This window comes from Physeter macrocephalus, chromosome 6, assembly GCF_002837175.3.
Source record: "Physeter macrocephalus isolate SW-GA chromosome 6, ASM283717v5, whole genome shotgun sequence".
Lineage (NCBI taxonomy): Eukaryota > Metazoa > Chordata > Mammalia > Artiodactyla > Physeteridae > Physeter > Physeter macrocephalus.
In genome coordinates this window covers 48500787-48514797 of record NC_041219.1, presented here as the reverse complement: position 1 = coordinate 48514797, position 14011 = coordinate 48500787, and the positions used below count along the sequence as shown (strand labels likewise).

General features: G+C 44.6%; 1 protein-coding gene across 1 annotated transcript in view; it reads right to left on the bottom strand.

Moving 5' to 3' along the window:
• ATXN10 (ataxin 10) overlaps positions 1–10726 on the bottom strand; it is a 164193-nt gene extending 153467 nt beyond the window's left edge. Inside the window, exon 1 of the mRNA XM_024127255.3 lies at positions 10387–10726. Coding sequence (XP_023983023.1) covers positions 10387–10502 — 116 coding nt within the window. The 5' untranslated portion in view covers positions 10503–10726. The remainder of the gene's footprint in view (positions 1–10386) is intronic.
• Between the last annotated feature and the right edge of the window lie 3285 nt (positions 10727–14011).

Genomic DNA, 14011 nt, shown 5'->3' with positions numbered 1-14011 from the left:
GGCCCCTTTCCTCAGCACTCCCAATGAAAAACCTGCAGAATCTGTGCTTCGCAAACCCGCATCTCTAGACTGTGCTGGACTGAGCCCTAGGGCCAAGACAAAGAACGTCTCCATCAGGGAGCACAGAAAGGGATCTAGTGTATCTTAAACTAGATCCACAGAATGATCACTTTGAGATTCTCAAGCCGGTGAACCTGCAGGCAAAGAAGAGTGACCCCTCTGGCAGGAGAAACCCACCCTGATTATCAAGAAGAGTTGCCACTACAAGCTGGGCACCAGGAGGAGTAATCTGGAACTCAAGGAGTCAATGGGCTGTCTCCTGGTACTTCCATGTCTAAGGATAGCCCCAAACAGGCAGCTGCAGCAACCACAGACTGACAGGAGAGAGGCAACCAAGGGCTCAGCCCCCTGGGTATCACAGCCCAGCTACAGTGCTGGGGGAAAGTCAGGGAAGTCTAGACTGGAAAAGCTGGAGCAGGGAGATGATTACCCAATTACGGCCTCAGGACAGTCTTCAGCAGTGGGGACTGAACTTACTGCACTAACACTCCTGTCCAGGTCTTTCCTTTTAGATTCCAAACAGCTATAGCCTCCAAGAGCCCGTGACTGAGCGAACGGTGTGAGGCAAGAGGAGGTCTCAGAAGAGAGCGCACCGTAACAGATCTTCACGGTGTCCCTCACCGCGCAGCCTTGGTCCATCTAGATAACAATCCCAGGGGCAATTCTCAACCAGCGGGCAACAGGTTAACAGATAAATCCCCCAGCCGTGCGCACAGATAACGTGGAGGTGCACCCCCCCGGGATACCCGGTGGGGCTGAGCTCCAGCTGCCTACAACAGTTACCCCTCAGTACGGTGTCCCTACATTGGCTGTTCCCCCTGCCACACCTAGCTTCCCCCGTCCCACGCTCCTGACTGCTGGGGGTCACCTAGGATTAAATTACTTCACCCAAGTCCCTACCTCAAATTCTGCTTTGGGGAAAAAAGAAATCCAAAGGCTTAGGTATACAAGGAGACATGTATAAAGATGGTCTCTGCAGTACTGTTTGAATGACCAAAACTTCAGGACAAATCCAATACCCATCAGTAAGAAAAAAGGTAGGTAAATTATGATGTAAGCTTATGAAGGGACACTCTACAGCAGTTGAAGTTAACGATATAGCTCTCTATGTATAAAAACTGGTAGCATTCGAAAACAGAGCAAAAATTAAAGATGCAAACTGCAGAGTGTAGAGCATAAAACATACAGTATAACACGTACAAGGGAGGGAGGAATGAGACTAGAAAGTGAAACAAAAAGCCCTACCCACCACTCTCACCTCCGGGCATCATTCACGCCCTTCTGTGTGACCCTTAGAACACGCAGTAGTAAGGGTATGTCCTTCCCAAGATGATAAGGGCACCCCAGCTCCCATCTTGAGCGGGCTCTCTTGGATCACGCGCTTTCGAACAAGCCGGCTGCCGAGGCACGAGCAGCCCTGGGGAGGGTCCACGTGGTGAGGAGCTGGAGCTTTCCGCCCAGAGCCACTCGTGTGCGCGTGGAACCCCAACCTCCAACCCCAGGGAGGCCTTCGGGAGACCACAGACCTGGCCCATGGCTTGACTGCAGCCTCACGCAAGACCCCAAGCCAGATCCACCCAGCTAAACAGCTCCCAGATTCCGGACCCTAACAAAGTGTGTGAAACAATAAATGTCTGTGGCTTCAACTGCTAACTTGTGGGGTTATTTGTTCTAATACCGAGGACGTTAACAATATCAGCAATGTTTTGGATTTTGAGATAACAAAATTTTAACATTTGTTGATTTTCCAAGTGAAATACATGAGTACTTGCTAGATTATCTGTTATATCATCCTCCATAAAGGCATTAACATTATTATATATTTGTGGGTTTTGACTTGACAAGAGTTTAAAAATAAGCAAACAAACCAACAAAAACACTAGAGTGAAAGTTAACGGAAAGCTTCAATTTCCTTTTTCCTTAGAGTACACAAGTATGGTTTTCTAAAATGTCAGCTCCTAAAGCACAGTCACTCCATGCAAAATCATCTAAGTTCCTCTGCTCATGTCATAATGTAAGTTACTGTCAAGTACTCACTTTTTTATCGGAAATTCTAAAACTTTTAAAAATTATTTAATATCGCTAAAATACCTTTCAAGGAATTAAGATTTTGTAAGAAATTACTGCCTACATCTTTTGGATCTGAAAAACCAATTTTCTTCCACTGACTTGAGTTGTTAAATCTATTCCTTATTCTAAAGTTTCAGAGGCAGTTCCAAGGCCTATTAAAACAAGAACTTGAGGGCTTCCCTGGTGGCGCAGTGGTTGAGAATCCGCCTGCCAATGCAGGGGACACGGGTTCGTGCCCCGGTCCGGGAAGATCCCACATGCCGCGGAGCGGCTGGGCCCGTGAGCCGTGGCCGCTGAGCCTGCGCGTCCAGAGCCTGTGCTCCGCAACGGGAGAGGCCACAACAGTGAGAGGCCCGCGTGCCACAAAAAAAAAAAAAAAAAAAACAACAAGAATTTGATCGTGGAATTGAGATGAAATTAAAAATTTTACAAGTACTATTTTAAAATATGAAAAAATTTCAAGAATTACCACACTTTTCATTTCTTTTCACCCCTGATTCTGACAAGAGCCTGCGATAATAATAGTGGTGTTTGCGGACATCAACTACGTGCCAGGCACCATTCCAGACTCGACATCCAGCACCCTCTAATACCCACATCAACCCTACAAGGTAGGCATTATTATAATACCCGTTCTACCAGGGTAGAACTGAGGCTCAGAGAAGTTAAAAATATTTGCAGTTCATGCAGCTAGTATGTTGCAGTACTTAGATTTGAAACTAGACCTATGTCTCACAAAAGCCTTTTTCCCCTGAAACCCAATGAGTCCAAAAAGATACCAATATTTCATACTGACACATTTCAACAGGGAGAGGAAGAAGCTCCCCAAACTCAAAACTGTTTAACAAACAAAAACAATTTCAGTCACTCTGCAAAACAGCCCCTGCATTATTCACAGGTCACAAACAAAGCTGAGGCAAATCCCACTCCTACCCCAGAGGAAGGAGATCTCAGTTTCCACAGCAGTAGGATGATATCACACTACGGCTATCCCTGCAATGCAAGATTCCAAAAGCACCCTCACACTGCAATTTTCAGTGGACAAAGAGCTGAAACTTCCAGTGCCACATTACTTCCCTTATCCTTCCAGGATTACTTCCATTTCTTTCTACATTTGGTTTCAAGCATTTCATGCATTCACACATCAGTCACTTCAGCTCATCTCAGGCTCTGGAAACAGAGAGCACTGTCTGGCATAGATGAAAATGTAGAACAAAGCCCGACTCACTCTAACTGTATGAAGAACATTAGATAAATCTTTCTTTTCTTAGAGCAAATTTTACAATTCACAAACATTGTTTTACCACAAAGTCTGAGATTTAGCTCAAGTAAGTTCTTCTGGGGGTGGCAAGGAGAAGGACAATAATTTTACACACAGAAAACTGAGATATAACTTACATACAGTGAATTACACAGATCATTAGTGTTTAATGAGATGTGTCAAATCCAGACAACCAATACCCATCTAGATAGAGCACATTTCCTTTACTCCAGAAAATTCCCTCATGCTCCTTCCCAGTCAACCCCCAACCTCCTTAGACAACCATTGTTCATGTCTCTATTGCCAATTAGCGATACAGACAAGATTAGCTTTGCCAATTGTAGAACTTCATAGAATCATATAGCATGTACTGTTTGTCTAGCTTCTTGCATTCAGTCTGTTTTGAGATTCATCCATGTTGCTGTGTACACTGGTGGTTCATTCATTTCAATTACCGGGCAGTTTTAGCCATTCTCCCATTGACGGATATTCGAGTTGGTTCCAGTATTTGGCTATTACCAATAAAGCTGCTATAAACATTCTTTTACAAGCCTTTTGTGAATGTATGTTCTAGGGTAAATACCTAGGGTCATAGGCAAGTGTACGTTTAACTTTATAAAAAACTGCCAAAATGTATCCCAAAGCGGTTGCACCATTTACACTCCCACCAGCAATGTACGAGAGTTCCAGTTGCTCCACATCCTTGCCAAAATTTGGTGCTGTCAGTCATTCTAATCCTAGCAATTCTAATGAGTATGCAGAGGTATCTCATTATGGTTTTACTTGTTTATAACAGCTTTATTGAGATATAATTAACAAAGCATACAATTCACTCATTTAAACTACATAATTTGATGGATTTGGGTATATTACATTATTAACTTTTTTAATTGTGGTTAAACAAATATGTAACATAAAATTTGCCATTTTGATTATCTTTAAGTGTAGATTTCAGTGGCTTTAATTATATTCATAATGTTGTACAACCATCACCACTAATTCCAAAACTTTTCTAAGACCCCAAACAAACTCTTCAACCATTCAACAATAACTCCCCCCCACACCAACCCCTGGTAATCTCTAATCTCCTTTCTGTCTCTATGAATGCGCCAATTCTAAGTACTTCATAGAGGTGGAATCTTACAATATTTGTCCTTTTATGCCTGGCTTCTTTCACTTAGCATGTTTTCAAGGTTCACCCACATTATAGCATGTATCGGTACTTTATTCCTTTTTATGGCTAAATAATATTCCACTGTAGGTACATACCACATTTTGTTTATCCATTCATCTGCTGATGGACACTTAGGTTGTTTCCATCTCTTGGCTATTGTGAATAATATCTCAATGAACACTGGCATACAAGTATCTGTTTGAGTCCCTGCTTTCAACTCTCTTGGGTACGTACATACATAAGAGTGGAACTGCTGGATCATATTCTGTGTTTAACTTTTTGAGGTGCCACCAAACTCTTTTCCATAGTAGCTGAACCATTTCACATTCCCACCAGCAATGTACAAGGGTTCCAAACTCTCCACATCCTCACCAACACTTATTTTCCATTTTTTGGTAACAGTCATCCTAAAGAGTGTAGAGTGGTGTCTCATTGTTTTAATATGCATTTTCTTGATGATTAATGATGTTGAGTACTTTATAATGTGTTTGCTGGCCATTTATATAATCTTCCTTTGTAAAGCACAGATTTTTATGACCAATTTTTTAATTGGATTGTCTTTTTATTATTGAGTTGCAGGAGCACTTTTATATATTCCAAAGCAAGTTCTTTGTCAGATATATGTATTGCAAATATTTTCAGTCTATGGCTTGCCTTTTTCATTTTCTTAATGGTGTCTTTTGATGAGCAGAAGTTTTTTTAAATTTTGATAAAGTCTAGCTTGATAATTAATTTTTTCTTGCAAGGTTAATGTTATCTGTGTCCTGGTTAAGAAATGCCTGCCTACACACAAGGTCACAAAGATATTCTCCCATCTTCTAAACATTTTATAGTTTTAGCTTTTATGTTTAGGTCTACAATCCATGTTGAAATATTTTTTGTGAATGGTCCAAGGTATGGGTCAAAGTTTATTTTATTCCAATTAGATATCAAGTTGTTCTACCACCACCATTTGTTGAAATAAATAATTTTTAGATTGACTTTGGTTTAGAGTTTGCAAATATTTTGGAAATGGGCTTAACACTCCTTACACAACATTCAGCATTCAATAAAAGATAGGACCGGGCTTCCCTGGTGGCGCAGTGGTTGAGAATCCACCTGCCGATGCAGGGAACACAGGTTCGTGCCCCGGTCCGGGAAGATCCCACATGCCGCGGAGCGGCTGGGCCCGTGAGCCATGGCCACTGAGCCTGCGCGTCCGGAGCCTGTGCTCCGCAACGGGAGAGACCACAACAATGAGAGGCCCGCGTACCACAAAAAAAAAAAAAAAAAGACAGGACCAAATGACTAAACACAGGAAGACAGAAAATGACAATAGTTATCAGGCACATTCTCTAAAAAAAAACTATAATTAATAGGCTTAAGAAGGTAAATGACAAAATGAATTTCAACAGAGTAATCCATTTTAAAAAATCAAACAGAAATTCTGCAATACAATAACAAATAATACAAAAATACAATACCTGAAACTAAGAACACAATAGATGATAGCAGATGAGACATAGCAGAAAAGAGGAATAGAGAACTAGAAGGCAGATTAGCAGAAAAATTTCAAACCAAAGCTCAGAGAGAATGGGAAATACATAAAGGAGGCTTTGAGACATATAAAATACAGTGAAAGGTTTAACATATGTGTAATTACAGTCCTTGAAGGAAAGGAAAGAACAGGAGAGAAGCAGTATCTGAAGAAACTCTGGATGACAATTTCCTAAACTGTTCAAAGACACCCAATTCAAGAAGCATTATCCAAACAGGATAATTACAAAAAAGCCAACCATCTCTGTCCTCATAGGCCTTCATTCTGGAAGGAGACAGAGAACAAATAAGAAACCACTATTAATAATTACATAGTAAATATGTTAGAATCTAATACGTTCTTTCTTTAAAAAAGGGAAAATAGTTTATAAAGTAAAGAGGTCCCAAAGTACGGAGGGAAGTATCTGCACTATTATATAGGATATACAAGGCCGTGAAGGAAGTAATCAGAAAAATAATTTTGACTAAACATAGGTTAACAAGAAAAAAGTAGCCACACTGAGAGAAGCTTAAAAAAATTATCATGAACATGGAAGAAAAAAGACTACGCACGCACGGTGAGTAATCACTTATACAAATAGCAGCAGTTTGTTAAGCACCTACAATTATCAGACTGTATGCTAGATGCTAGGGATACAGGGAATGTGATACATTCACTTTATTCAAGAAGCTTATCGGATGGAAGAGCAATGAGGTATCAGTTTAAGCATGAGAAGAATTTACAGAAGGCAGAATCCAAATGTTACACTGTTTCATGAATACTCAAGAACCAGAACATAATCTTCCCTACAGAAAAAAACAGAGTAGCATTACTCAACAGAACTTACTGTGGTGATGGAAAAATTCTGTATCTGCACGGTCCAATAAGGTAACCACCAGCCACCCATGACTGCCTACCGAATACTTCAAATGTGGCTGGTACGAGGAATGGAATTATTAATTTTACTTATTGCTAATTACTTTAAATAGCCACATGTCACGAGTGGCTGCACGGACAGTGGAGGTAAACAGTATGACAACCAATCTCACTTGGCTCTACACTTCAATAGAGGGGTCTGCAGACATCATAAAGATAAATGATGAAGAACTACATCATAAGGGTAACTAAAGGGCTGGAAAATAGAACCTCCAGGAAAAGGCTGAAAACAGAAATTCTTAATGTATTTACATCTTACTCTGTTTCAGAAAGAATCTAGCATGACTTGTAAAGACTCGGAGCACAGCAAGAAAAATCACTTGTTAAATGTTAAAAATGCAAATACGGACATTAAAAAGGTATAAAACAAATTTAAAACAATTAATAAAAAGAACTACCTTCCACAAAGAAGAAATAACTGAATAGCCTCTTAGTACTGATATTTTATGACCATAAGCAATTTCTTTTTACAGATTTTAGTGGTTAAGACACTATTCAAGGAGTGGGTTACAGAATGTGGGTTTAATCCAGAGGACGAAAATTTTAGATTGGTATACTGATGATCTATATACCAATATATATAACAAATTACCCCCAAACTGAGCAGTTTAAAACAATCACATTTATGGTCTCACACAGGTCAGAGTCTCTCGTGAGCTTGCACACATGGCTGTGGGCTTGACTGGGACTGAGAGGATCCACTTCCCGGATGGTTATCACATGGCTGCTGGCAGGAGGCCTCAGTTCCTCACCACACAGATCTCTCTACTTGGACGCTTGAGTGTCCTCACAACATGGCAGCTGGCTTTGTCAGAGTGAGTGATCCAAGAGAGAAAGCAAAGGGGAAGCTGCACAGCCTTTTGTGTCTCAGAAGTCACACACTGTCATTTCCCCCATGTCTATTATTTACAAATAAGTCACTAAGTTCAGCCCACACTCAAGGGGAGAGGAATTCTTTTGTTCCATCAATCACTTTCTTACTTTCCTCAGTACGTTCTTGCTTTGTCCGGTGTTTTTCTATTTGCTGCTCTGAGGCCTCATTTTGCTTCACTTACATCCCATCCAACTCCTACCACCTCGGTCCATCCTCCTTCTGGGTCCATCGCCATTGGGTGGACCCTCTCAGAGGAGCTGGACTCTGGAAACCCCATGAGTTTCTGTGAGGGGTAACTAGGGATTTGCCCAAAGACACACAAAGAAGTAGTGGCAGAATCAGGACCAGAAGCCGGATCTCACAAACTCTCATCAAGGGCTCTCTGCCCCACCACACAACTATATGCCTCCCTATCCCAAGACCTGCACATCAGTTCACCTTTCCTGGTCTTCAAACTCCGCCTGGAATTAGGACAAACTTCCTGCCAGCCCCAGGAAAAACTCAAATCAAATATGGGACGCATCTTCACTTCCTCATTCTTCCCCAACAATCCAACTGGTCCCTGAGTCTTGTCTATTCAACCTTGTAAATATTTTTCAATATTTATCCTACCCACCCCCATAGATACTATCTTAAATTCAGGCACTTTTCTCCCTCACTTGGGCTTCTGCATCAACTTCTTAAAAGTCCCCTGCCTCTACCCTCACCCTAATGTATCCCCAACAATGACAGTCAGAGATCTACAGATCTTGCCATGCCATGCCCCTGAAAGAACCTTCAATGGGTCCCCTCACAAGGGACAGAGTCAAGAAAGGTCTTGGAAACTGGCTCGGGGTCTCGGACTTTATCCTCCAGGTTATAAAGAGTGCCCTGATGTTTGACCATCTCCTCTGTACCGTACACCTTACCGATGTTATCTCATTTAAACCACTCAGAAACTGTGCAAAATCAGAACACAGTTCCTTTGCACATACTGTTCTTTCTAATTAGCCTTCTCATCTGTAAGCCATGAAGCCAACGTAATCGAAAACCTTTCCTGGCCCACCAATCTATCCATGAGGTCCGCAGTTCCCCCTGTGCCACTACCTCTTCCTGTCTAGACCCCCCCCATTACAATTTGTTTACACAGCAATTACTCCAACATGCTTGAAAAAAGGGGGGTATCACATTCATCTCTGCACCGTCAGCCTCTAGAAAAGAACCTGTTTCAGAGTAGGTGCTTAATAAAGGTAGATGACTGATTACTGACTAAAATGAGGGTCTGTCATGGTATAGATATGCCCAAGCAGTAACTCATTCAACACATCTCCCAGAGTGTCGTATCAATTAACATATCTCCCCAAAATCCCAAGGAGCAGTGCCCTGGGCTCTTAGCACTCTTTCAATTGCTCACACTTCTTATTGTGATTTAAGGCAGGAGAAGTGCTCAGATCTAAGGGACCTCTAGGACTTCTACGCTCCCTCTACTCTGCAATCTGCTGGCTCCCCAGAACAGGACTTTCCAGAAGACTTTTTATTTTTCAACATCATCACCTAGCACAAAACCTGGCACATGGGGGATCATCCATAAATGTGTTAAAGGATAATATCAGCTAGCATTTACTTAGTACTATGCGTCAGGTATGTGCTAAGGATTTAATATGCATTATCTCATTTAATCCTGACAAACAATGTCCCCAGAAAGGTACTGTCCAACATTATTCCTATTAAACAGACGTGGAAACTGAGGCCCAGAGAAGACTAGAACAAAATCAAACAGGCACTGACTCAGGGCATCACATACTTTATATTTTCACATGCTTTATTTCATTTATTCCTCTGTACAATTCAGAAATGAAGTCATGTATTATATTCCCATTTTTAGGCAAAAAATCTTAAGGCTTGGAAAAATTGCACAATAACGCACGCACAGCTTGTAGGGCCAGGAACCAAATCCAGGCCTGTCAGACTCCTGGGCACCTTTGACAATGGCCATCTGGCCCTTCAATAGCAGAGTAAGGATTGAAGTGGCCTCTCCACAAAGCGCGGCCACCACTGGGGGTGCAAAGCCTGAGCTGACAGGCCGAATGGAGTGACGCCACCTCCCACCTTGCACATCTGTAACGTGTCTCTCCCCCACCAGCACGTATGCTGACTCCGGCGGCCTGTCGGTCTGTTCCCGTTACAGGGGCGCCATCAACGCGACTCAACTAACCAAACAGGCAGCAAGCGGCCAAAGGCTCACTTGGCTCGGTCCCCCTTCCTGCACCCGGCTTCACACCTGTACTGACGGGCGGGGAGCAGGTGTCAGCCCCCCGGGGCACCTCGGGGACCGGGCGCGGGAGGACGCGGGCCTGGCATCGGCGGCCCGGGGCCCCTCGGGCGCATCGCGGAGGCCGCCACCCCGCGGCCGTCCCGGGAGGAGGAGGCGGCCCACTCCCCAGCTGCCGCGCCCCCGCCCCGCTCCCGCAGCCCCACCGGGCCGCCCCCGACGCTCGCGCCGCCCGGGCCGTTACCGATTCCGCTGCTCTTTGAAGAGCGCCGTCAGCGCGCGGAGAGCCTCCAGGTCCTGGATGGGCGCGGGCACCATGACGCCGGACAGCCTGCCGGGCGGCGGCCTGGGCGCCGCCATCTTGCCGCTCGCAGCTCGGGCCGAGCGGGCGACGACGAGGAGCAGCAGGAGGAGGAGCAGGAGGGAAGGCAGAAGGGGGAGGAGCGCGCCCCGCAGCCTCCGGACGCCGCCGCCGCCGCCTCTGCGCCGCTGCAGCCCGTGGCCGGGGTGGGAGAGCGCGACAGCACGCGCCCCGGATCGCCTCGGGCTGAAGGACGCAACGGCTCGGCGAGGGGAGGGGGCGCGGGCGGAAGTCCCGCCTGTAGGGAGGGGGCGCCGGCCGGAAGTTCGGCCTGTGGGGAGGGGGCGCGGGCGGAAGTTGTGTTTGAGGGGGTGGGGAAGTCAGGAGGGTGGAGGATCCCAGAGAAGTCCGGATGGGGCGCCGGGACAGGGGCGCCTGGAGGGGGGAGGTGCGGGCAGAGGGGGTCTCCACGGGAGGGGTATGAGGAAGGGTGGGGAGTCCTGCAGACGCTCCCCCGGCGGAAAAGGCTGAAGCCCTGGATCCTGCGGTTGGGTGGGTTGCTCAGTGCCCACACCGACCCACTCGGAACTGGAGCAGTCTGTCTCCAGCTTGCGAGTCTCAGACCCTGGAAGCTCGCTTCCCAATTCGTACTGATCATTTACTGACGATAACAGTTCATTTACCAGGCCTGCTTGGGGTGAGAATACGTTGTTCCAGGTCATCGAGGGCTTTATATACAATTTGATGTCAAGGAGCTAAATTCTACATAGGTAGGGTAAGAATTGTGTTTTTCTAAGGGAAATGAGTATATTTTATAGGAATCAGACAAGGCTTCTCTGGCGTGTTGGTAACTCACATGTTTTCTTTCCACCACGCTTTATCATATCACGTATATGTCCTTTCAACAGGCATTGTTGCCAAGCCCCATGCTAGGTGCTGGGCAAACGGTGGTCCCTCGGTATCTGTGTGGGATTGGTCCAGGATCTCCCACGGACACCAAAATCCGTGGTTGCTCAAGTCCCGTAGTTGGCCCTCTGTATCCACGGATGTGGAACTCATGGATACAAAGGGACGCCTGTGTAAATATCAATAAGAGACGATCCCAACCCTGAAGAAACTCAAAGACTATTGAGAGAGAGACAGGCAAACATAATTGAATACAGTTGATTACTGCTATGATAGAGGACTACACAAATTGCTATGGGACCACTTAAAATATGTAAATAGTACCCTCTACATTTTTATTTGAAGAGTAGTTGTGTGTTTATAACGTAGCGCTTTTGATGTTCTTTGCTAAATAAAATTTAAAGACCCAGTAAGCACCACTGGAGTATGCAGGAGAGCTGAAACATGAACAAGCAAGTCACCTGATATTGTAATTCGGCCTTACCCATTTAACTGACTACATATTCATTCATTCCGCAAGTATTTCTATGTACCTACTATGTGCCAGGCATTAGATCGCCTAGCAGTGCTCAAGACCATTCAAAATGTTTAACAATACTTAAACTAGCAGGGCAAAATCTCCCAATTTTTCCCTGAAGAACAGGGAATAGTAAAACGTACTGTCACCAATCAAGACCTTACCCGTTGGACTTCCCTGGTGGTGCCGTGGTTAAGAATCCGCCTGCCAATGCAAGGGACAAGTGTTCGAGCCCTGGCCCAGGAAGATGCCACATGCTGCGGAGCAACTAAGCCCGTGCGCCACGACTGCTGGGCCCACGTGCCAGAACTACTGAAGCCTGCACACCTAGAGCCTGTGCTCTGCAACAAGAGAAGCCACGACAATGAGAAGCCCGCGCACTGCACTGAAGAGTAGTCTCTGCTCACCGCAACTAGAGAGAGCCCACGCACAGCAACAAAGACCCAACACAGCCAAAAATTAATTAATTAAGGGGAAAAAAATCTTACCCCTTAGTTTTCTATTCTTAATTGTAAAACAAAAGTAACTACTCTGATTCTTCCAGAAAACATGTCCCATAATATTCAAATTCATTACCTGGAATATTGCAGTATGAACCTGACTGCTCTCTTTGCTTCTTCTCTTGCCTCCCTACATTCTATCCTTTAAAAATATTATAAGTTGGGCTTCCCTGGTGGCGCAGTGGTTGCGCGTCCGCCTGCCAATGCAGGGGAACCGGGTTCGCGCCCCGGTCTGGGAGGATCCCACATGCCGCGGAGCGGCTGGGCCCGTGAGCCATGGCCGCTGGGCCTGCGCGTCCGGAGCCTGTGCTCTGCAACGGGAGAGGCCACAACAGAGGGAGGCCCGCATACCACAAAAAAAAAAAAAAAAAAAAAAAATTATAAGTCAACATTTCACTTTGCTCCAAACCCTCTAAAGGATTTCCATTTCACTGAGAACAAGAACCAAAGTTCTTCCAATGGAAGAGTCCCTAAATAGGGCACGTCCTTCCTCCTCCCCCGACTCTGATCACATCTACTAGCCTCTTCCTCATCCACTGAGCTTCAGCCACCCTGCCCTCCTTGTACTCCACCTGGGGACGTACCCTTCTGCCTCAGGATTTTGCACATGCTGTTCCTTTTGCATGGAACACCTTCAATTCTCTCCCAGCAGATACTTGTGTGGTTTACTTCCTTCATCTGCTCAAAAGACCTCTTAATGGGTTTCCCTTATCAATCTTTAAAACTGTAACACACCACCCAAATTCCTGATCCTCAGGACTTTTTCTTCATAGCCCTTAACAGTTTCTATATCATATCCTTTACTTACCTATTTATTATTGTTACTTTATTTTGTGTACTGCCAGAATGTTTAAGTTCCATGAGGACAAAGATTTTTGTCCTTTTTTTTTTTTTTTAACTTTTGTATCTCCAGTATCTAGAAGAGGGCAGGCTATGTGGTAATTGCTCAGTAAATGTCAGTTAAGTTAATGAACAAAAGATATTTTTAAAATATATTTTCAGAAAGGAGAAAGGAAATAACATGCCTCCAGAAGAAGGTCAACAATTCAAAAAGTACAGGAAAGAGGAAGGATGCAAGAGAGGAAGAAAATATTTATAAAGAAGATTGAAAGAGAAATCGAGACCTTAACAGGACAGACTAGAAGTATGGGGGAGTATAAGAAATAAAAGGATATTAAATTGGTCAAACAGTGGGGTGTTATCGACTGCCTGGAATTGACTAGAGGATTTCAACCTTGGCTGAATTGCCCCCGCATCGGCAGGCGGACTCTCGACCACTGCGCCACCAGGGAAGCCCTAAATGGCATTTTTTAAATGTTAAATAATCATGCCTTAGGATGAACGTGCCACCACGCAGAAGTACGTGAATGAAACTTCAGATGAAATTTGTGATATGTTCTTGTATTCAGCCCACTGCAGAAGAGTTGCATCAGCAATGATTCAATAAATCAAGAAGTGAAAATAAGTAGATAAAAAAGAAAGGAAAAAGAAATGGGGGAAAAAGAAAAGCAAGGGAGAAAGTAGGTGAGGTTCAAGGCAAAAAGATTTGGACCAAAGCGCATATGGTTTTGGCAATGAAAGTGAATGCTGGGGCTTCCCTGGTGGCGCAGTGGTTGAGAGTCCGCCTGCCGATGCAGGGGACACG